Source organism: Propithecus coquereli, unplaced genomic scaffold (assembly GCF_000956105.1).
Source record: "Propithecus coquereli isolate 6110/MARCELLA unplaced genomic scaffold, Pcoq_1.0 Scaffold27, whole genome shotgun sequence".
Classification (NCBI taxonomy): Eukaryota; Metazoa; Chordata; class Mammalia; order Primates; family Indriidae; genus Propithecus; species Propithecus coquereli.
The window spans coordinates 9,227,411-9,252,309 of record NW_012148285.1 but is presented as its reverse complement, the minus strand read 5'-3'; the positions used below and the strand labels follow the sequence as shown (position 1 = coordinate 9,252,309).

General features: G+C 47.0%; 1 protein-coding gene across 1 annotated transcript in view; it reads right to left on the bottom strand.

Annotated features, from left to right (window-relative positions):
* The window catches only part of SNX29 (sorting nexin 29), a 496,896-nt gene that overhangs the window by 339,533 nt on the left and 132,464 nt on the right, over positions 1 to 24,899 (bottom strand). The window contains exons 12-13 of the mRNA XM_012647575.1: positions 22,181 to 22,244; positions 19,275 to 19,403 (exon numbers count right to left, since the gene is read on the bottom strand). Coding sequence (XP_012503029.1) covers positions 19,275 to 19,403; positions 22,181 to 22,244 — 193 coding nt within the window. The remainder of the gene's footprint in view (positions 1 to 19,274; positions 19,404 to 22,180; positions 22,245 to 24,899) is intronic.

The window sequence follows — 24,899 nt, the reverse complement described above, 5'->3', positions numbered from 1 at the left end:
ACCAGCCTCCCAGGCAGGACAGTCTGGAAGCAGGGTCAAGGCTGGTAGCACCTAGGGGGACCATCATCAGCCAACGGGTGAAAGAAGCCGGTGGATAAATGCCCCAGCCCTCTGAGAGGGCTCAGAAGCGCCTCCTCCACGCTCCTCAGGACCCTCCGGGTGCCCTCTGTTAACCATCTCAAGAGCACCCACAGTCTCACGCTGTGCTACAGGAGAACCACAGCTAGGACAGATGTCTCCCTGCCCAGCCCACAGAACTCAGAAGGCCACCCCTGGTCTCTGGCCACGTACCCTCACGCAGCCTCTCTCTGGGGGTGAGGGAGGCACAGGGAAACCTCAGCACCCAGAGGGACCCCACCATGGGCTCCAGCACTTCCCATCGTCTTGGATACAGAGGCAGCCCTGAGAAGCACTTCGTTCCCTCGGCCAGTCGGCTGCCGGCCATCCGCTATGGACCCAGGGAGGCTGCCTCGCAGACGAGGCCACAGGGAAGGAGAAGCAAAAGGGCTCCGGTTCTGGTACCTACAATCAGCATGGAGGAGAGACGGAGCCACCATCCTGCACGCCAGAATCCCAGCTAGCACGTGCCCGTCCTGCGTCTGCCTTCACTGGCCTTCTGGATCCTCCTTGGCGGCATGAAGCAGCAGGGAGGGAAATCAAGGCAGACATGAGCCACAGCTGTCAGCAGCCCAGGCCCTTCACGATGGTCCCGTGGGAACAAACTGGGCCACCTCTCAGCACAGGGCCCTTCCTTGCAGCCGCGTCACTAGAAAGAGGGGGAGGGGGCAGGATTCATGCTAGTTGTGGACACTCCAGCGGGATGAACTAGAGAAAGTTCTGGGCCCAAGATGTTCTCAGACGCCCAGCTCAATCTACCCCTTTTATTTTCCATCTAAGCACACCAGTAACCTCTGCTCAAATGCCTCTCAAACTCCACGCGTCTCTCCCCAAGCAGCAGCTAGCAAAGTAGGGTGACCTTTCCTTTGGCCCTTAGTTACAGTCTGCCTGGTTTGTCTGTGGCTTTCCGGATGATGACATCATTACCATGAGAACAGGGCCTGTTACCCAGGCACCTGGAAGAACCTGGGGTCCTTCAGCCAAGCCAATCCCCTCCTCCACTTGTCCCTGACTGTATCCTTGGCTCACCTCCTCCTTGTGCTCTCAGAAGATAAACATTCTGAATCTCACAATGTGAGCTGCACTCCCAGTGGCTTGCTAAATTGTGCGTGTTCTTCTGAATTCACTGACTTAATACAATATTTTTCTACCAGCATAATGCATGGAATATTTCCAAGCACACACAGCCACATAGTTACACTGTTACAAACCTGCTAGTCAAATACACTCCCTCCTCCTGGGATGGAGTCTTCTCTTCTGATCGCACAGTGGCAACAAGCACCAGACCTACCTAGGGCAGGGGTGGCCACACTTAGCACCAGCAGGTGTTGGGCAAGGGAGAAACCAGAATGGGGCACCCAGCAGAGGGAAGCAGTGGGGAGTGAGAAAACAAGTCTCGTTAACACTGCATTCATTCATTCCTCAAATACTTGCTGCTGTGGTCTGAAAGTCTGTGTCCCTCCCAAACTCATAGGTTAAAATCCCAACCCCTAAGATAATGGTATTGGAAGGTGGAGTTTTTGGGAGATCATAAGGTCACAAGGGTAGAGCCCTCAAGATAGGATTAGTGCCCCTAAAAGAGGCCCCAGAGCTCCCTGTCCCCCTTCCACCATGTGCGGACACAGCAAGGAGGCACTGTCTATGAACCAGGAAACAAACGGGCCCTCACCAGACACAAAATCTGCCAGCACCTTGCCCATGGACTTCCAGACTCCAGAACTGCAAGAAATAAATTTCTGTTGTTTACAAGCCACCCAGTTTATGGTACTGCATTTTGTTACCGCAGCCCGAATGAACCAAGGCACTTGCCGGTCACCTGCTACGTGTCAGGCACTAGATTCAGGCCTGAGAATGAAGAGACAGAAGAAGGGAAACAGCCAGGACCCCTTCTCCCAGGACTCCAGGTCTAGCAGAGACAGACAGACGCTAATCAGAGACACACACCAGTACGTAATTGCAAACCTGAGCACGTGCTCTGAAGGAAAGAAAAGCCTGCCAGGATCTACCGAAGAACGGCCTGCTCCCACCTCCGGGATCTCAGGCAAGAGGGAACTTCGCTGCTCTAGCGAAGTTACTCAGGCCTGGAGGATCTGTTCTCACCTCCAAAAGTACGTAAGTATGTTTCGTCTCCCTCTCTGGGCGATGAGAGAAAGCCTGCTCCCCAATTCTCTCCAAAACACACTTTATCCCAGTGCTTTCAGAATTCCTTTAAGGAGTAAAAGGGAAGGAAGGAAGGAGGCAAGAAGAAAAAAGAAAAAAAAGAAGACAGAAATGGGGAGAGGGAAGGAGGGAAGTCAAATTTCCAATTATTTTTTAAAATTTACAAAAATAAAAAAGGACTTTACATCTAATTGTTCTTAATGCTCTAACGGAACATTCCCCCAATAAGACACATCCCAACAGTTTAACCTTCAGAGCGAGAAGACATCATCTCCGTAATTCAGACTCGAAGAAGGTAGAAGAACAGAACTGGAACACATCAGACAAATTGCCTTCTGTTTTTCTTCAATTTAAAGCTCAACAATTTGTCTTCCTGTCACACTGCCTTGCTACATAAAACTTCCTGAAAAAGCTGCATTCAGAAGCTCACCGTAAAGATTCAGGGAAGATTCAGAGAAAAACCAAACGTAGGGGAATCTCAACCGGGGCTTCCAGACCACGCTGTAAGCTGGCATGAGACTGGCCTGAAGCTTCGGAGGGGGAGCAGGATGGAAGGTCCAAAATTAGATGGTATTTTGAAAGAAAAAATGTCCTTCCCTCTCTGCAGCTGAAAATAAAGGATGTGGCCCCTTCTTAAACTATCACCATCCTTAACTAGAAACAGCCAAGGCTGGAGAAGAAAAAAAAAAAAAAAGCTAAAGTATAGACATGAGAATGGACACACCGTGTGACAATCACAATGTACAAAAACCATCCTGACGACCACAAAGAGTGGATGTCAGGGGACCTCCTAGCAGAGTCTGCGCCCAAACCCCAACCCTGCCACTGCGTCTGGGACCTTGGGCAAGCTGCTTAACCTGTCACCCTCTTGTGAAGTGAGAAAACGACAGGACTCAGCTCACTGGCCACCGTGAGGACTAACTGAGCAGACATTTGAGAGACAGAACAATTCCTGGTACATGGAAAACACCTCAAACACACAAAGAGAGAGCTACTAAAATATGTTTTGTCCATAATTAACGAGTGGCATCTGTTCCAAGGACCCATGGGTATGCCCCGCAGTCGTCTCTCAGCATGAATGAAGTTGCTAACACAGATCAGTCTCTCTGTGCAGGACATGTGGAAAGAGCCTAAGAAACACCTGTCTCCCCCTGGCTTGGAGATGGTGGTTTGCCCCATTTTACAGGCGAACCTGAGGTCCCGAGAAGGAAAGTGACAGGCTCGAGGCTATGGGGCTAGGGAAGGGCAGGGATCCCAAACATCCCAACTCCAAAGCCCAGGGCACCTCTCGCGATGCCACGCTCTCTCCTTTCCACACGCCCATGTGAGGCAAAACCCTGAAAAAAACCACCTGCAGGTGTCCCATCTTTCCAATCTGTAAACTAGTTACCTGGTCTGGACGTGGGAGGTAATGATTCAAATGAGGGCTTGGGACCACTTCTTACCAGAAAAGTATCATGGAAACCAAAGACTCTAAAACGTGGTTGTCTGCAGCGTAGTATTTATGTGAATAACAACTACCACTGGCATGGCTTCAACTGAGAGCCTGAGCTGCCCCTGCTAACACTGCAATTATTAGAAAAAAAGACCATGGTTCAGAGTTTCTTGTTAGTTCTTTGAAATAAGAAAGAATGCATAGAAGGAAGGAAGGAAAAAAAAAAGGAAGGAAAGAAGGAGAGGAAAGGAAAGGAAAGGAAAGGAAAGGAAAGGAAAGGAAGAGAGAGAGAGAAAAACAAAAGAAAGGAAAAAGTAAGAAAAACTCCCTTTACTACCTCTTTTTCCCAAAAGACGTGAGAACTTGGGGGCTCCAGGCCACACTCACACTGCAAAGGGAACGGTGTTTACAACGGAACACTGGCTGTGCCACTGCTGTGTGTCAGGGACTGGGGACACAGCATTGCCAAGCAGGCCTGGCCTCAGTTCCCACTGAACGGACATGCAGGAGTGGACGAAGGTCTACATTGAAAAAGACCATAAATAGATGTCCAAGAGCAGTAGTGGAGGAGATTTATAACCAGGATGAGGAAGGAGAAAATGACTGGGGCAGAGGGCATACCTGCTTCAGACAACGATGCCCTCTCTTTAGAGATTATTGGAAGAAACAGCCACGCAAAGATCTGGGGGGATGAGTTCCAGGCAGAAGAATCAACAAAGATGCTCAGCAGGAAGCAGGCAGGCACGGGTCAGATCATGCAGAGCGTGCAGGCCATGCAAAGAAGTGTGGATTTGTTTTTAGAGCAATGGAGGGTTTTAAGCATAAGAATGGCATGAGCTGAGTGACACTTTAAAAAGTGAAATCAAAACTGACCCAAACAAAGCCATTGTAAAAATCTGAGACAATCAAGGAACTGGGAACTTAGAAACTAGATGATACCAAGGGATTGTTGCTAATCTTTTTGTGTATTAGTGCTGTGTGGGGGTATGCTTTTTTAAGTCCTTACCTGTTAGAGATTCATATATAACTGAGTATTTACAGGTGATACAATATCTAGGACTTGCTTTACATGCTTGCTAAGCAAAAAACAGAATAGACTAGGCAACACATGGTAATAGGTTAATAACTACTAAGGCTAGGTGATGAGTACACTTGAGTTTGTTATGTTAAATACTATTCCACCTACTTTCCTACGTGTTTGGAAACTTCTGTAATGAAAAAAGTTAAGAAGTATAAACAGTTATTAAAAATCAGACTCTGTGGCCATTGAGCAGAGGCGGCACAGGCTTTGCTGGTTAAGGTCCTCCGAAAGCCAAGGTCACATCCCCGTTAGCAACCGACTTGGGAAGAAAACACAGGTCCAGGTCGTATCGGGCCTTACACGCTCCACCCAAGTGCCTCTGTCTGTCAAACGACCGTATCTCTTGCCTGGCTGAGCAATTTCCACCGCAGATAAAGGAGCCAAAACAAATTAGCCCCAATCTGCACAAATGAACCAAAATTACAGGCTGTGACCCTGCTGGTGACCCAGGGACAACCTCCTCCTCATGGGCTTGGGGCCTCCCGACACCATGACCATGGTAATTACAAAGGGATGCAGCTCGCACACACCATCCGAGATGTGATCACTGGGCAAAAATTAGCTCATTAGCTGCCATTCCCAGCCGCGATAACCGGCTGCAGGGCTCAGGCTTTTGGAGTCGAGATGCTGACTCACCCTTCAAAAGACCTGCCGCTTAATGGCTCAGGTTCACACAGGCTGCAAGGCTCGGAAAGGAAGTAAACATCCTCATGAAAGCACTGGTGCCGGCCAGGACCTGGGGTGGATCTGGTCTTCTACTTCGAGGAGCTATGCAAATAATTCATTTACCTCTTGTTTATCCATCCTTAACCCCAGGTAACAACATCTACTGGGAAGACAGACTCTAATCCAAGAACCGAACAACTAGAATCACACCTATCACTGTAGATTCTACCCTGTCTCTCTGGAAGCGTTCACCCTGCTTCAGAGCTGACCAACCATCATCTCTCATCTGAATGGCTCAAAGAACCTCCAGCCCAAATTAACCCCTCCAAGACTGGCCTTCACCCATCCACTTCTCCACAATGCTCAGGAGGGGGAAGCGTCCACTGAACAGATCTAATTAATTACTCCTCCTCCTTCTTGGTCCTCACTAATTCCCCACCATCCACACAACCAAGGCCAAACTCCTCGCCGAGATGGCTGGAACATGTGCTCTACCAAAAACCAAAAATCACATTTCTCAGCATCCCTAGCAGAGTAAGTTCAGGCCACTGACAAGTAAGAGAAAGCGTTTTGAGTGACTTGCAGGTAACTTCCGTAAAAGGAGTAGCCATACGCTTTTTTCCCTTTCCCTGCTTCATCCTTCCTGCTGCTAAGAACGCACATGTAATGGCTGGGGCTCCAGCAGCCACATTAGACCATGAAATGACCTTGGAAAAGTAAGGCGACCACAGCATAACAACAACATAGAAGTAACTGGCAAACCTTCCTTTGTTCATTCATTCAACAAATTTCTACTGAGTTCTATTATGTCCAGGTATTGTCCAGGCCCCTTGGGACAGATCTATCAGTGAACTAAAGAGACAAAGATCCCTACCCTCGTGAGGTTTACAACATAAGACAAAAAGGCAGTATTGAATAGTGAATGTAAGAAGTAACATTAGAAGATAAGAAATGCTGTGGGAAAAAAAGAAAAAGTCAAGCACAATGAGGCGGAATAAGAATGCGAGAGGGCAGAGATTGCAGTAAAAAATCTGAGGGACAAATGAGTAAATAATGAGGGAGGAAAAAAAGAAGATCCTACTAAGACACGGTTAATTTTGCTCCCAAACAATCTGGGAAAAGGGAACAGCCTCATGATACAAAAGAGATGCGCAGACCGTCTGTGGTTTAGTTCTGCCCTAACGGCTCCTTATTCCAATGTTACCAGACTTGAGAGAGAACCGCACTCAAAGGCAAACCTGTTCCGCACTAGGCTGTCATTTTTAAATGGCCTTTTTGGCACGGTTCACAAGGGCATTTTGTAGCTCAGTAGGGGGCATTCCAGGACCCCCACCCCTCTGCATTTTAACCTGTGAAGCTCAGCTTTCGCTGGGGTTACATTGGTAGCTTTTAGGTAAGAATGCGTTTGAAGGAAGGGCTCTTCTGCTTAAAATAAAACGTTTTTGTGATGGTTGTTCGGTGGCAGGAGCTGAGCAGCTGGCAGGTATGAGTCTCATGCGTCTTTGCATCATCTGCATTTGGCACCCGGTATGAACTTGGTGAACTTTTGTTTGCTCAGTGAACAAATAAATTTTGCAAACTTCCACGATCACCAGACTTGACAGTTGTCTCTCTTTAAACTGCAATGCTGCCGCTGCTGCCAAGAATATCTCCCCTCCGCTGAGCTTCCTGTTGCTCCCCTCCCAGACTCCAAAATAACAAGAAGTTGCTTGGCGGTGATGTCACATCGCTGCTGTCACCGCCTGCAGGGCATTCACATGCTGGCTATATTTAAGACCCAGGCTTCATGTTCAGTGACATGGAAATTGCCACCTTGTGAACCATACCGGAAAGGCAAGATTTGAAAAATTATTTCTACGAATAACCAGGTTGCAAATTCTGCCTCTCGCCAAGGCACAGGGGAAAAACCAAGGGGTTAAACTGAGCAATGGGCTCCAGCTCCTCGCGTCAGCTAGGTCTGGCTATTTCCTTCCAACCGTTTCTTTAAGTGACTCAAACACTAGCATTTCCTTAGCAGCAGCATCTCGCAGTTATTCACCTTCCCCGTGCTCTTTCGGTTATGTCTCAAAACCATTGTTATTTTTCTCTACCTACTTCTCATTAGAAAAGACAGCAAATGAAGCATTAACAAATGGTAAATGCATTTCCCTCCCCAGTGGGTAATTATCATAACCTTTTAATGAGAGTTCTATCGTATTTATTGGTTTCGGTAATTTTTTATCTCCTCCTGCTCCTGTGCTTTGACGGGGAAAAGTGATGGACTAAAGCGACATTTTAGACACAACCTTCTCCCTTTTCCCTTAACAGCTGCGTATTTTTCGCATCTTGATGAACCGCCCAAGTCCGTGTTTGGTGCAGATTTTTCAGGGAACATCTGGCATCGGGTACTAATGGCTCTGATGCTTACCCATTCAATGTGGGCACGTGCTTCAAAACGCAGATGTTCGTGCAAATATACCTTGCTGCTTACTCCCTAAAAATGTCAGTTCATCAACAAAACCTGAGTCTTTGATTGGATTCTAGAAGCACTGCAGAAAATAAACAACCACGTGGCTTTCTCCCTTGTACATGATTGCTTTGAGATACTACCAAGCTCCTGTTCCTCCCCCGTTATGCTGCTATCGTTTTTATACAAAAAAAATCTAGGAAACCTACACTGGTTATAAAATTCCGGAAGGATTATGAAAGAATGTATATGGCTCTCCACGATTCGTAATGTTTGGGAAGACGCTTCCATAATTTAAAGTTTTGACATTAATGCATTTGGCAACTCCAGTCTCCTGCCTTTGGGGGAGTCCCACGTCACTGTGCCCAAAAGAAAAATCAGCTGGGAAGTCATTCATGCCAAGGATACCTTCACCTTCCAGAGTCGCAAAAGCAGGAGCCCAATCGTGACGAATGGTGACAGAACCAGCTCAAGCTCCAGCAGGTAGGTCCTCCTGCCTCACCCTGGAGCCACTAAAACATTCATATCCTGTGCCCTGCGATGCCACTTGTAGAAATACATACTAAGGAAAGAAACTGATGGCGACACAGTTACAGACACAGGATATGCATTGCAGCCTTTAGCTACACTGTCAGGGGAATAGAAGCAGCCTCAACATGAACCCGCTATGTGTGCTGCGGCACGCCACACAGCCACTGAAAATGACAGTGAGTCAGGCCCTTTCACACACTGCCGCGAGGGTATAAAAGCGAGACCTCTTTCTTGCAAAGGATTTTGGCAATACAAATCAAGAGCCTTTACAAACATGCTCATTTTCTAATGTGGCAATCCCACTTTTTGGAATCTAGCTGAAGGAAACGATTTTTCTTAATTGGAATAGCTTTAGGAAAACATATGTTCATGGAAACACTACTCCTAAAAGGGAAAGAAATTGGTTAAGAAAAAGGAGTGATGTGAGAAACAAGGACATATGCAAACACAGAACTACACGTGGACATCAAAAGTGATATCCGTATAAGGGAATAACATGAGGAAATGTTATTTATTGTATTATTAAAAAATGTCTTTCAAAGCAGACCATCAACTTATAGATTCAGAATGATCTGGATTATGTGAAATGAATATAGACATAAAATAAACTGCAATAAAATGTCACATAATAAATAAAACATTAATGGTAATTGTGTCCAGGTGATTTTCTTCCTTAAACTTTTCTGTTACTCTAACTTAAGGATTATAACTCGTATATTTTATATGCAGGGGGAAAGCCTCTATTTAAACATAATTTGAATTCTACATAGAAACAATAAAATAAACAGAATAGAAATTGCATGTATACAACTAATGGTACTATACGTAAAAATGTACTTAAATGAACTAAGAACGGAAATAATTATCATGCTAGGGTTGTGGGATTTGGGACTCTTTTCCTCATTTGGGGTTGTTGTGTTGCTTTTACAACTCAAAGGCAATTTTTTAAAGCATGGGAACAAAAGCTTTCTCAAGAAACTGCAGCTAGCGAGTCATGGCAGGATTTTAGAGACCCCCACTTGTGCACATCTTAACCTGAAAGCGCTCAGCTCAATGTTCAGTGAGCAAAGCAAGCTGCAAAACACTGGGCAGATGCTGAAAGCTCACACGTAGATCCTAAAAAAAAAACCCAAAGCAAGATGTTCCGGTCCATTCTGTGCTGCTGTAACAGGGCACCTGAGACTGGGTAATCTACAGTGAACTGAAAATTTACTCACAGTTCTGGAAGCTGGGCAGTCCCAGACCAAGGTACTGGCACCCAGCGAGACGCTTCTCACCACCTCATCACACGTGGGCAGGCTCAAGGGCAACAGGGGGCAACTGGCCCTTTTATAACAGCATTAATTCCCCGCCCCCCGGAGGGTGGAGTCCTCCTGGCCTAATCACCTCTCAAAGGTCACCACCTCTTAATCCCGTTCAACCTAAGTTTTGGAGGGGACAAACATTCAAACCATGGCACAAACCTATACGTTGTTTATAGTTTACGTAAAAATAAAATCTAAAGCAAACATAATAAATGTTCATAGTGCTAATTGTTGCAGTGGGTATTATTTGTATTTTTCAAACAAACCAACAAACTGAAAATTAGATCCCAACTTGGTTCTGAGAAAAAAAAGCCCAAGTGCCTCCATTTTTCCAAAGCTGACTTCAATCAGCTTAGCCTTTCAGATCATTTCTAGCACTCTCTCCAAGCCCTTTCGACTTAAAGTGCAGTCCAGGAACCAGCAGCAGCAGCCTCACCTGGGAGCTTATTAGAAACGTGATATCAGGCCCCACTCCAGCCCTGCTAGATCGGAATTTAAATGCTAACATGATCCCCAGGTGCTTGGTGGGGACATTAAGGTCTGAGAACGCTGCTCTAAGCCGGTTGTCAACCTTGGCTGCACGCTGGAATTACCTGAGCAGTCTGGGTCTCACCTCCGGAGACTCTGACTTAATTGGTCTGGAGGGCAGCCTGGACATAACCACTTTAAAAGCTCCCCAGGTGACTGTAACGCACAGCAAAGTTTAAGCAACATATTTAGCTCAAGAATTCCAGAGAATTCTTGATTAGAAAGTTAGTTACATCTGAGCAACAGCAGGCTGGATTACCTCCAGAGAACGACTTTTTGCAGCTGTGAAGTGGAGGGATCACTTACCTCCACGACACCCATAATCATCGTGGCCGGCTCTCACCCGCGCTCGCGCAGAATGCTGACCGTGCTGAGCACTTTCCCTGCATTCTCTCTCGCACACTCTCTCTAAGGGAGAGACTTTCATCCTGGTTTTCTAGATGAGAAGCATGAGGGGTACCATGACCACCTGAGATCACACAAGTAGAAGCAGCCGAAGCCCTCGCCTGGCACTAAGAGCGAGCACCCCCTTACACTGTGCATCTCGGGTGCCCCCCCCAGTCCCAGCCCTGAGGAGAACTCACATTCAGGCCTGCCCCATTCTGCGACACTGCGCTCCCGCTGAGAGCGGCCAGCTGAACCGCAACATACGGAACCAGCCGAAGGTTACAATCTTTGCTTACGCATCCCTCCCCTCAATCTTCAGCACCTGCAGGTTAGAATCAGTTGTACCTTATGTCTGATTGCCTAAGCTCAACACAGAACGGTAACTGTTTGATGAGAGAATCAACAAATGAACAGTATTAACTAACCGTTCATCCTTCACTGAATTTTGTCATAGCGTCAAACTGCAGGAAAACAGCTCCTCCTAAGCCATCCTGTCTGCTGCCCTGACACGTGTGTCCTGTACTCATCCCCGTCCCCACACCCCTGTCCCACCCCATGCACTCGGCCCTCCGTGGCTGCTCTGGGGTATGTCATTAAAGACCTGCCAGCTGCTGGTGGGCATGCGCCTAAGAATGAGGAACACAACTCACTCGGCCCATCAGACTCGGAAGTGGAAGAGCCAGCGACCTCGGGGGAGCAAACATTATGCCCAGAGAAAGAGAAGCGAGGCACAGGAGAGCCAGGGTGGGCCGGACACACAATAGGAGTTCGATGGGTAATTCAGCGTGCTCTGGGTGCAGTCCCTGAAGAGGGACTCAAAAAGAGTGGGGTGACCAGGAGGCTCCAAACACAAAATTCTGCTGCAATTGCAAACGGTCCTGAAAAAGAGACGCTGGGTGAAAGGGCTGAAGCAGGGATTCTCACTGGAGACAGTGCTGCCCTCTAGAGGTGCAACAAAAATGCACGGGGACAGTTTCGGTCTTCACAGGGATGAGGGGGCTGAGGACACTAGCTGTCCTGAAAGGCCAGGGCAGTCTCTCACGGCCAAGGTCAGCCGACCTCCTGCAGTGCTTACAACTGTCCTGCGGCCATTCCTGTAGGTGAAAAGCTTGTTTATCATCTAAGCCTAGAATGGACTCCTTTAAAATACACTTGCCATGCTAGTTTACTCTAGGGTCCACTCACACTCTGCTCTTTTGTTTTCTGTACTTCTTATAAAGAATGACTTCTGATCTTCTTACCTTCTTTAAATCCAAACTTATGCATCAGAATGAGATGCAAGCACTTAACTTCATTATGTTTTCTAGCAGAGTTGTGCCCAGCCAATATATTCTAAAATCTATTTTTTATTACAGATTACTTTCTTTTTATTTCTCTTTCCTATTAGAGGTAGGGTGTTGCACTGGTATTTTAAAATTACTTGTGTAGGCAGGTTACATAGGCTATGAATCTCATTTCTGGATAGTGAAGGGTGCATTGCCCATGTTTTTATTAAAAAGAGATACTGAGTCTGCTAAGATGGAGCCTAAACATGACACAGTGGCTGAACTAGGTGCTTGCTAATGAGGTCAAATTCTACCAGACATAAACATCTAACCAAGGAAAAACACCAAACACAACATAGTACAGAGACATTCAGACTACCGCTTAGCATGGCTAAAGCCTAGATTTCATTGACGACTCGTAGCACAGCTGGTACAAGAGCTACAAAGCAACAAAGCAAATGTTAATTTTTTCAAAGATACAGCAAAACTGGGCCTTATTTCTGGTCTTTACTAACCCTGAGAGCAAAGTTTTGTTTTGTTTCACATAATGGGTTTAAGATATTCCTCCCAAGCATGTTTCTTTTACCAGACAGAATAATGGGAGCTATAAAAGAATGGTAGATTTTCTCCTTTTTTCAGTCTCATGTGCGATGCTGCCAGCTTGGCCTACGGACTTTATCTCAAGCAGTGTCCACTACTCCACAAGTGCTATCATCGGGATGGTAAATTGGCATGCTTGCCACCACTTCCCTTTCCCATGTCCATGGCAGACATTGCTAATCAATAACAGCACTCTCTCCTGCTGAGCCCAGATGAGATCCCAGGATCCTTCTCAACCAGAATCCCAGACAGCCACTACCAGAGTTGGCAACAGGATGAAACCTATTGCCTTCTCCTGTCAGAGCATGCATTCCCCCTGGGGAGATGGCACCGAAAAGGCCCAGACCCTTGGTTCCAAAGGACATCCTTAACCCAGGACAGGCTCGGAACTCAAGCCAGTATCCCTCGTGTCTGACCTTCTCAACTCTGACCATTTGCCTCTTGTGATACACAGAATCAATGCCTTTGGATGGACACTGAAAAAATTTACTATCCCATTTCACAAAGGGCATAGTCTTCATATTTCTACAATAACTTAAAAATTTAAAAAGGCAGAGATTGAGCCTCAGGACAGAACTGAGATTTAGAGTCTTCACAGAAAGCCATTAAAGTTCTCCCCAGGGGCTGGACAGCATGACCTGCACAGGGCTCCCGCGGTCCTTGGTCCACTGCCCCCTCACAGGCTGTGCAGGACAGTGTCATAGCTGCTCTCATTGTTCAGCAGCCCAGTGGGGACAAATAAACAAAGGGACACATGCTGGGCAGGCAGCGCTGGAGAAACAACTGCCTGGAGGAGCTGAAGGTCAAATGAAGGCCAGTGGCCACAGGCTCCAAGATGCTCACTGCAGGCGGAGCTTGGACAGCGAAGGACCCACGAGATCCCAGCCCGGCCTCTGTGCCCCTAGCCACCCCAGCCAGGGAGCCAGCCAAGGAGAAGAAATGAGGTGACATTCACTGAGCACTTACGAAGGGCCCGGAGCTGCGCTGAGTGCTTTAGGAGCATTAGCTCATGTAATCTTCCCAACAATCCTTGGAGAAAATGTAATAGACATGCTTTTGTCTGCCCAGTGCCTGCCTTGGGGACTGGCAAGCTGTCAATCACAGCCCTCTGCTCACTCCCGGCCACAACAAGCCCTAAAAGAGTATTTCCTAAGATGTTACATACGAACATTAGGACAAAGGGTCTCTTTCCGTGAGATCCTGTGTGAGGCCTGGCACCACCAGAGGTCACTTCTGCTGCTGTGTGCAGAGAGCGTACTGAAGAATGACACCCGCACACAGAGCACACGGAGCCAAGGGAGGAGGAGGAAAAACGTGCTTGGCATCACCAGGGCGGCTGGGTCCAACGGCACTGAAGAAAGTGACCTGTTCTTGGCTTTCCCAGCTATAGCAAGAAAAAATTTCCCTATTGACTAATTTGAGCTAATTTGGTTTGGCTTTCTGCCAACCAAAAACACGTTAGCATTAGTTGGGGAAACTGAGATTTGAGAAATTACTAAGTGGCAGAGCCAGATCAGAGTCACTGTGTTGTGCTGCTTCCCTAGCTCAGCGTTGGACACGGCCCTCCCAAGCCAGCAGTGCGCACAGCACAGCGGCACGGCACCTGCATGATGCCACCTCGCCAGAGGTAGGAAGGAGCCTGCCCCGTGCCACCCCACCCCCCTTCAAATTTTTAAACACAGAACCAGAGGCTCAGAAGGGCTGAGTGCTCCAGCCACACAACCAATAACATCAGTTTATTGATGCACTGGAACTGCCCAGCAGGAGAGGAAAGTCGTGACAAAGGGTACTAGCAAGGCTGGCCCAAAAAGAGAGACAGGAAGGAAGGCCTCGCATGGTGTCTTCGTGACACAATCCAGTGGGTTTCTCCTCGAGAACACTTTCTCCACCGCCCTGGTGAATCTCAGCCAACTAGAAGCCCCTTTCATGGGCCTGGCAGGTTGATTACTGAGAAAGCGAGTCTACTCAGGTACAGAGAAAACATGACAAACTCCAATCCCCTAATATCCAAACAAGGACACCTGGTTAGTCAGGACTCTTATGATCATAAGAGAGAGAAAACCAATCACAAACTGGCTCAAGTAACAAAAGCAACTTATTGGCTCACATATTTGAGAGGTCCAGAGGAAAAACAGCTTCAGGAAAGACTGGATCCAGGAGCTCAAATGATACTATCAGGAACTGCTGATTTCTCTCTCCCTCCATTTCTCCACTGTGTGGTCACCACATGGGGTTGGGGTCTTTTCACAGAGTAGCAAAGACAGCTGCCAACAACTCCTGCCTTACATCGTCCTCTCAACAATGCTGTAACTGGCTCTTATCAGATCAGCTTGGCCACATGCCCTTCTGTGACACAGTCATGGTGGCCAACGGATGGAGCCAGCTGACCGTCCAGGCGTGGACTGTCTGCCCTCCTCTGGAGCCCAGTAGGGGCAGGACAGGGTCAGCCCCATCAACCACATGGCCAGAAGGGGAGGAGAAAGTGTCCACCAAGGAAAACGGGATAGTGTGATGGTTAATTTCGTGCGTCAGCTTGACTGGGCCACAGGATGCCCAGATAGCTTGTTAAACATTATTTCTTGGATTGGGGGAGTAAAGCGGACGGTCCTCACCAACGTGGGTGGGCATCATCACTCCACTCAGGGCCCGAATGGAACAAAAAGACAGCAGAAGTGAGTCCTCGTTGTCCTGACTGCTGGAGCAGGGACAGCAACCTTCTCCTGCTGTGGACTCCTGGTTCTCAGGCCTGCAGACTCCCTGATAACTACAACACAGGCTCTCTGGCTCTCAGGTCTCCAAACTACACACGTGCCTTCCTGGGTCTCCAGCTTGCAGGTGGCAGCATGTGGGACTTCTCAACACCCATCTTCACGTGAGCCACTATCTTACGATAAATCTCTTTCTAGAGACATACATAGAGCCTATTCCTCTGTTTCTCGGGAAAACCGTGACTAGTGCAGGTCGCACCTGCCCCAGGAGAAAGCAGAAGCCTGAAGGGTGCAGCAGGCAGGCTTCAAGATGGCCTCCAGGGGCCCTGCCTCCTGCAGTCCACACCGTTATGTGTTCCCCTCCGCCACTGGACCAGGGTTGATCTGTGTGACTGCAGAGTACAGCAGAAGTGACCGTGTGTCACCTCTAAGATGAGGCCATAAAAATGCAGTGGCTTCCATCGTGGGTGTGCTGTCTCTTGCTCTTGGGCTACTGGCACTGGGAAGCCAGTTACCGTGTGTGAGCAGCCCCATGCAGAGGCCCACATGGCAAGGATCTGAAGCCTCCTGCCAAAGGCCGCATGAGCAAGCTTGGAAGTGGACCCTCCGTCCCCAGGCAAGCCTTCAGATGACGGCAACCCTGACCGACACCATGACTGCAACCTCGTGAGAGACCCTGATGCCCCAGCTAAGCCAGTCCCCGATTCCTAATTCACAGCAATCGTGGAGGGTCATAAACATTTGTTGTTCTAAGTAACCAAGTTTGGGGATAATTTATTACACAGCAAGGGATGACATTGCTACGACACAAGCAGAATCGGAAAATGCCCCCAATAATCCAGCAACCCTTTTACTTGCTTCCCTCGAAGGCACCTCTCCTCATGTACATTTGTGTCTTCTTTCTTCTAACATCTGTCTCATAGCTTGAGTTTTCTTCGTTCAACAGGAAACAAGGCAATCAATTATTCAGAGGAATGTGACTTACACAGCCTTAACTGCAGCTGTTTATAACGCTTCCACATCAGCAACCAGCAGCTGCTTGGGGCCACAAAAGCACTAGGCCAGTTATATGACCTTGTTCTACAAAAGACACTAATTTTGAGCAAAAGGAATGTGTAATCAAATGCTGAATTTACTCAGTGATGTTTCAGTTTTACAACCACACACTCAGAGCCAGCAAAACACACATACACACAAATGCGCCCTTAGTATTAGAATACTTACAGAAAGAAAAAAATTTCACTTTTCTGAGTTGCAAATAGCCTAGCTCCTAATTCTTGCTATAGCACTGCTGTTAAAAATATAACTTTTGATTAGACAAGGATTCTTAGTATAATTATCATAGCAAATAAAAATGATAATGATAGTTTAATATTTACTGAGCATTTATGAAGAACATTTGTTGAGCTGATACTCGGTCTCTCACTTTATCCATACAACAACTCTACAAGCTAGAGAGTTTCCTTATCCTCGTTTTATAACTAAGGAAACTGAAAGAGAGAGGTTAAGTAACTCGTCCAAGGTCACACAACCAGTAAGCAGTGGAGCCACGATCTGACCATTGCAGCGTGATCATGCTAGAACTTGTACCACGAACCACTAGGCAAAACCACATGCACCACAAACACACGTGTACCTGAGAACAGGGTGGCCCCAGTGCGCCCACATGGGCTTCCCTTTCCAGCCTGTGACGCTCCACTGTCCCACCCTCCCTGTGCCCCAGCAGCTATGGCACCCCCAACCCCCAAGCAACCACTGCTCGAGCGGGCCACCGTCTGCCAACACCGACAGCTGCTCCTTCTGCCGCGAGAAGCAAGAAGCAAGTTCTGACCATCAGCAGAGGAGGACTCTGTCTGGAACACGTCAGCGATTGAATCTTTCAAAACTTACACACCCAGCTAATTGGTTTGCTTTCTTCTCTTTTCTCTTTTTGAAATATTCATCTGTTTTATAGAGTTCCTCCTACCTGTCAAGTGCAAACGTTGAGACACCTTGAACTCTTAGCTACCCACTGTTTACCTGGGGAGACTTCAGAGCATAAAATTGCCTGGTTTAGACATTGGTTTTTCCCTACCCCATTTATGGGATAGAACGTACCCAACAAGTACCACGGCTAAAACGCGCTGACTGTAAAATACACTTACAGCAGCTCGCTCGTGCCCAGCGCCTCACGCACCGTCACGTAGTTTCCTCCTCATTTGTCCCTCTCGTGGGGATGAGATCGTCCTCTCCATTTCACAGACGAGGAAACACACACTTGCAGGAGTCGAGCAATTCGCCCAGAAACACACAGTTGGCAAGTAATGAAGCAGAGACTCAAGACCAAGATAACTCCTAATACGGCCATTACAGTGACAGGGAATATAATTCTTTCTCCAATAATTCAGAACCAGAGTCTCTAAAGACTTCAGTCTTTATTGTGAACATGAAATGCAGTTATGCCACAGAACTCTGGCATGGCCAGGTAAAACGGTGGACCAGGTGAGAAAATAACAAATTAGGCACGTATGACTCTATTTATGACAGTCATTTAACTGTCTCCGATGCTCGAGATGTCGTTCTAAAATGTGAAGAAAGGGGAGAAGCTCAAAGAACAGAAATTAAATATGGAATCACAGCGCCAACATCCGATTACACACACAAAACAGTTCCATTAGTGCCATTCACGACACCTGACAGCACAGAGACGGAGATGCCGCTGCTATAAGCTGACTTAACTCCGGACTCCCCTGCGCATCCACGAGACGTATTTCTTTCCTGGTCTTATTTAAAGTAGTTTAAAGAATAACCAATAAACTTCTTATCTTACCTAAAATGAGAAAAAACTGGAAGTAACCCAAATGTTAAATTGACCATACCAAATCCATCGTTCCAATCCAGAATGGCCAATTTAACGTGGTGTGTTAACTCAATCAAATACGAAAATCAGGTGTATAAAAACAGTTAACATGAAGCCTATATGGAAACAATAAAAACTGCTTTAGCGGTAGTACGTAGCGGGAGGGGGAGACTAAACCACGGCAGGCACAGATTATAAGTGCAGCATATAATTTTCCTGTGAGCAAATGCAGTACAGATGCATGCTTTTGCGTGAGTTGGGATTTTTTTTTTTGTTCACTTTACAGTTTTCTTTAATAAAATATACACAAAGCCATAGAAAAGAAAAGAAAATGGCTCTTAAATAAAAATAGGCCCAATCATACTCTTAATCAGAGAAATGGGAATGAAAGACATTCTGCCGGCACCATTTTTCACCCATGATACTGTCAGAGTCCCAAAGGCTGAATCCCACGCCTGCAAGCACAGCCGCACAGCAGCGAGCGCTCTCGCACGCCGCGGTGGGACATGCACGGCTCGCCACCCAGGCGGGGCAAACTGACACTCTGTCCAGCTCGCAGATGCCCTGCACTTTGGCCCAACAATTCTACTTCTGGAAAGATTTCCAACAAATATACCAATACAGGAACAAAATGACAAACACACAGTTTATTCACTGTGACGTTAGCAGTAACAGCAAAAGACTAGAAACGACCTCAAAGCCTGGCTGTTGGCGGACTGGTTAAACGAATTCTGGTACAGTTACACGATGAAATATCAGGAGTTCTGAAAAAGCAGATGGCAGCCCCATGCGCACCAACACGCAACGATCTCCGAGCTGTCAAGTGAGGAGTGTATGGAATGTGCTACCATTTTGCATTAAGGAAGAAAGGGAGGAGAAGACGGATAAGAAAAGGGAAAACAAAGTATGTGCACACGTGTCTCCCCGTGCACACGTGGAATATCTCTGGTATCGGTAACAACGACAGCATCCAGGGAACCAACTGGGTGCTGGGACAAGAGAGGGGACTTACATAGTTAACCTTTTGTATTTTGAACCATGTCAGTATGTATTATTTACTCAAAGAAATAAGCTCAATTAAAATACATACATTTTATTTCCTTTGGTCACTGCTTTTTAAAAAAAAAAAATAAAGCACAGGTGAAAGGTGTGCTCGGGCTTTAACAAGCCTCCACGCGCTTACCTCTCCGACCCTCCCCCGCCCTACCTTGCCAACGCCTGGACCTTCGTGCCGTGCCGCTCCTCCTGCTCGGCCACCTTCTTTTTCAAGGTGTCGACCTCTTGCCGGAGCGCGGCCGAGTGCTCCATCTCACCGTCCAGCAGGTTCCGCAGTGATCTGGGGAGAGGGGGCCCCGTCTGTTCAGATGCCGTCAACCCAGAGTCCACCGAGCCCAGAACACAGTTCCTAAGCTAAGTCGAGTCCTGACTCAAGGCTTGCATGAACCATAATTTAGGTCTATCTCATACTAACTGACTTAGGAGATAACAAAGTCTGGTCAAGGGCCTCAGACTAAGAATTAGAATGAGCCCCAGGGCGGTCATCTGCAGCCGGGCTCCGTGTCCCTGACGGCCTGAGAGCGGGCCAGCCACCTGACAACTTAAATCAGGGGAAAACATCAGGCTGAGCAAATCCCAGGCAAGTCCCTCTAAAGACACCCCACTCAAAGGTGGGGTTACACCGGGGCCATTTTGTCACAGCCACGCTGGATAAGAAAAGAAAAGGTGCCAGGAGAGGCCAAAAGAATAATCCGAGGCATAAAAATAGGATATCCACCCAGATTATCCGACAAATGTCTAGTCTCATTTCCGCCTCCACCCACAAAACAGGCTCTGAGCCTACGTTTCACTGCCATCTCCAGGGTAAACAAGCTTCACGGAGCATCTAGTCTGATACAGTGTAGTAGTGCTTTATATTCCCAAGTCTGTTAACCCTTCAAAACATGTTCATTTGTGCATCTATCATTCTTGACTTTATTAAATAAGGGAGAGGACAGCAGGTCTTCTAGAAACGATCACAAGTTACCACCTAAAAGAGAGCCAAACGTGGTTCTGCTGACCTTTTTTTAAAAAGAGAAAGGGTCTGGCTCTGTTGTCCAGGCTGGAGTGCGGTGGTATGATCATAGCTCACTGCAGCCTCGAACTCTTGGGCTCAATCCTCCTCCTTCAGCCTCCCGAGTAGCTGGGACCACAGGCACCCCCACACCTGGCTAATTTTTTTTTTTTTTGGTAGAGACAGGGTCTCGCTATGTTGCCCAGGCTGGTCTCAAACTCCTGGCCCCAAGCGATCCTCCCACCTTGGCCTCCCACAGTGCTGGGATTGCAAGTGTGAGCCACAGCACACAGCCTCTGCTGATCATGTACCTCACCCTACCTGAACGGCTATTTCTAGAAAACAATTACCAACAGTGGTACATCTACATACTAAATCTAGAGGACACTTGCCAGGTGACATTAGAATACCTGACCCCCACCATCACTCCCATTATTCACCGAAATCTCCAAGACCTGTGTTCCTCGAGAGCTTTGAGAAAATTCCCCTCTTAGCGCCTGGGGCCCCCTGACACAAACATGCTATGATTTTTTTTCTTTCTTTCTCTGGGAAAGAGAAAAAAATTAACAGACAGTGACTATTGTTCTTCACAAGGTAAGACAAAATCTATGGCTTCTTCCAAGATAATAGCCCCAGCTGGAGCAAGGGAAAAGAATTCTGCAATGGCTGCAAGCCTTTTGTTGAAAGCTTATTTTATTCGGAAAATGGTGCAGTCTAGAGATTTCTTTTAAAAGCAATCTCTTTTGTTTTAGAAATCACACTTGTTTGCTTTTGTATGTTTCCATAAAGGATGAGAGAGAAGCTTGTCAAGCGGGGCTCAAATATAAGGTTTAAAAGAGAATCATGATTGGATGTCACCATGGACCCTTAATTTCTGCCCTGAGTAGGAGAATAGAGGTGACGTGAACACACACACCCAGGAGCACACGCCCCGCCCCACTCCCCAGGGAGGCAGCCTAATCGTGCTGGCGGAGGCTTAGTGGACAGCTGTGCACAAGCCTCTACTGACCACCCACAGTCACGGCAAGGCTGTAGCAGCTGAGAAGCCCAACTGCACACAGTCGGGTGGCAGCAATGCCCCCAACGCCAGGTAGTATCTCGCATGGGTTTCTACAGCGAAGAAAAGGTTAATGAAACCCTCTCAAGTGTCTGCAAGCGGGCTTTTGGCCAAGTCAAAAGAATCCAAATATCATCTTGCCCTGAGTATCCCTGGTTTGGGCAACATTTAAGACAAGTATTCGAACACCTGGAACATGGTAGATAGGCTTTCAATTAAAGGTTACTCAAAAGACTGCTGTAAGGGAGGTGGGTGATAGCCAAGGGGTACGGGGTTTCTTTCTGAGGTGATGAAAATGTTCTAAAATTGACTGCAGTAGTGATTTCCCATATCTGTGAAGATATTAAAAACCACTGAATTGTACAATTTTTTTTTTTTTTTTGAGACAGAGTCTCACTCTCTTGCCCGGGCGTCAGCCTAGCTCACAGCAACCTCAAACTCCTGGGCTCAAGCGATCCTCCTGCCTCAGCCTCCCGAGTAGCTGGGACTACAGGCATGCGCCACCATGTCTGACTAATTTTTATATACATTTTTAGTTGTCCAGATCATTTTTTTCTATTTTTTAGTAGAGAAGGGTTCTCGCTCTTGCTCAGGCTGGTCTCGAACTCCTGACCTTGAGCGATCCACCCACCTCAGCCTCTCAGAGTGCTAGGATTACAGGCATGAGCCACCGGGGCTGGCCAGAATTGTACACTTTAAATGAGCAATATGTAAGGTATGTGAATTAAATCTTAATAAAGGCTGTTTTTTAAAAGAGTTAAAGACAGGCCTACCAAATTCTTGGTCTGTTCTAAGGTGGTGCCATTATTGGGAGGTTCTCATTCCTTGCCTACACACAGGAGATAAATATTAAATTCTGCAGCGGCACACCTCAGACAAAAAAAATAAATAGCCAGGCACAATTTTGCCAATAAAGCAAAATTCCCTTGATCTGTTACATTCTCTCTGTCCCAGAGGTAGAATGTCAAAGAAAGAGACTATTGCTCATGCCTGACAGTCACGATACCTGTTCTCTTCTTCCATCTCATCCTTCCTATTCATCATGGCCACGATGGCTTGTCGCAGTTCATCTAAGAGAAGAAAGCAAAGTCGAAGTTAATGGGTAGATCTTGCCTGTTACACCGTCCCCTCATCTCTCTGGATTATATGCTACTAAGGATGACTTGTCCAGTTAAATTCCCTCTTCCCCTTTAAAAATAATCTCTGTGCAGTTTAAGAGATCCGGTGGGCTCAGCCGATCACTCTTTCACCAGCCACAGAACAGAAGGGCAGGGCAGGATGAGGGTAAACGTGAAGGAGCTTCCTTGGTGAATACACTCGGACACCACAGAAAAAACAGGCTTGCAAGTTCAAGTGTTTTTCCAAGTCTCTGCTACAGGACAAAATGATTTATTCCCAGTTACAGCTGTCCATCAACCTAGACAGCAGATCGAGTGACACTTGGCTCCATAGTGGCATAGAAAGAATTATTCAAGTTTAATATGAAATCTGATTCTCCTACAGTGACTTCTATAGTTAGTATACAGGTGAGACTGTAAGGGGAATGGAGGGGTATCTCCAATACACAGTCCACAATTACTTCCAGGAACTACTCTTCTGGAAAGCTTCGACACAAAAAGCATTCATGGATAGAGAACATCTTTAAATTAAATCAGCACCCAAATTTCCTATCTGTATCAAATTTAATTGTGGTCACTGTCCACACTTTGAAGATATTGCCAAATCACTCAGTCAGATCTCAAGACAGAAACTTCTGAATTTCTCCTGCAGAGCCAGTGTTGTTTTATTTCCCTTAATAGACCCCGTGAACTCTATTTCCCTCTTAGGATTGGTCGCTAGGAAGCTCAAAGCCAAAATTACACATCTAGCAAGTGTACGTGGCTATGTGCCAACCACTGTTTGTCCTAATTTTCTCTCTGGCCGTCGTTTCCAACCTGTATTTCCACATTGTGCCAATTTTACTTAATACCTGCCTCGCTTTGTTGTTGTTTTTTATCTGCTTCAATGTGCTGCTTCAAATCCTTTTTTGGAAAGAGATATGGTTGGTTGGCTTCTTCCTTTCAGCTAAAATTTAAATCCTTATACCTGCCAAACTCTATTCAAAGCCCTTACTGGCATAATCTCATTTAACCCTTTATACACACTTAAGAGATGCATGTCACTATTCCCATTCTGTTGGGGTACAAATACATCACAAAAAAGGAAAGGAGGAGTAGACGGTGGAGGGGGAGAAATGGAGAAGCCGGCGGGTGCCTCTGTACCCTCACAGTCAGGATGCCCCGGGAGAAAGCAGCTGCCAAAGACACGAGGCAAGAAACGGGGTCATGAGCCCAAAGATGTCCTCAGACCGCAACATGCCAGGAAGGTGAGAACTACTGTTCTATTGCCATTCACGGTGAACGGTGATCAACTTCACAGAGAGGTTCCTGAATAGGCTGCACGACCACGCAGCTCATAAACATCAGAGCCAGGATGGCAACAGAGTCTCGGACTCAGAGTCGATGCTCCTGACGGCCGTGCTGCGACAATGCACGGCACCGACAGAGGCGATGGGGACCCGAGAGCAGACCAGCGTCACGTGTGTGCTCTGTCCACGTGTCGAAGCCCAGTGAACAATACAGGTCCAGGTGATAAGGCCACGGGACACTGAGAGGCTCGGGTCCTGGTACTGTGTTAAAAGACCAGAGCCATGTGTGATCCCTTCAACTTTTCTCAATGTTTGAAAATTTTCATGGTAGAAAACACGTTTCCAGAAAATATATTAATAAAGATGAGAAAGAGGGGGGAGGAGGCAGGGCTAAGAAGAAAAAAATGTTAAGCCAATGGCAGAGTTAATCAGCCCCAAGAGACAGAAAGGAGGCTGGGTGCCACCCTGCGACCCCTAGGAGAATGGAAACAGGGCACAGAACAGACAAAGCCGAACGCAGTGTGCCGCCTGCCCGGGCCCTGCTCTGCCTGGAGTTACGACGGCCCAGAGCTCACGCATTCACTCATTCATTCATTCAGTAAACATCTGTTGAGCACCTACTGGGTACAAAGACCTTCCCAAGGAGAGAGCCAGGCTCCCAACTCACCTAAGGAAGGAGCGCGCTTAAAGGAGGATTTATGAATGGAGAACAGTGACACACGTTCACATACGGCTACAATGAAACACTCCGTACGACTCTTCCTTCTTCACTCGACCATAACTAGGATCTCAGCTCAGAGCCTTGGACCAGCGTCTCGGCCTCCCTGAGCCCCTCTCTCAGGCACGAGGGGTGAACAGCACCCACCTTCCCCCCTCCCTGGGGTGCTGCGGAGATCAGGAGAGATTAGATGGGATGATGCTATGTCAAGGCCGTGCCTCTTACAGACTGCAGCAGGGAGCATTAACAATTTAGAAGAACTCATCCTAATGCTATTATTAGTGAGAATTTTAACAGAAAACACTGATAAATCTGTAGAAAAAGATGAGAAATTTATTCCTGTGACACCATAGCCCCCCCTCCCCAAAAAAAGACTTAATATATTATTGAAGACAGGCAGGGTAATACCTCTTTGGCTCTTATCGTCAAGAAACCCAGAGCATACATGAGTGGATTAATAAAATGTGGTATATGTATACCATGGAGTACTATTCAGCTTTAAGAAACAATAGTGATATAGCACCTCTTGTATACTCCTGGATAGAGCTGGAACGCATTCTACTAAGTGAGGTATCCCAAGAATGGAAAGACAAGCACCAC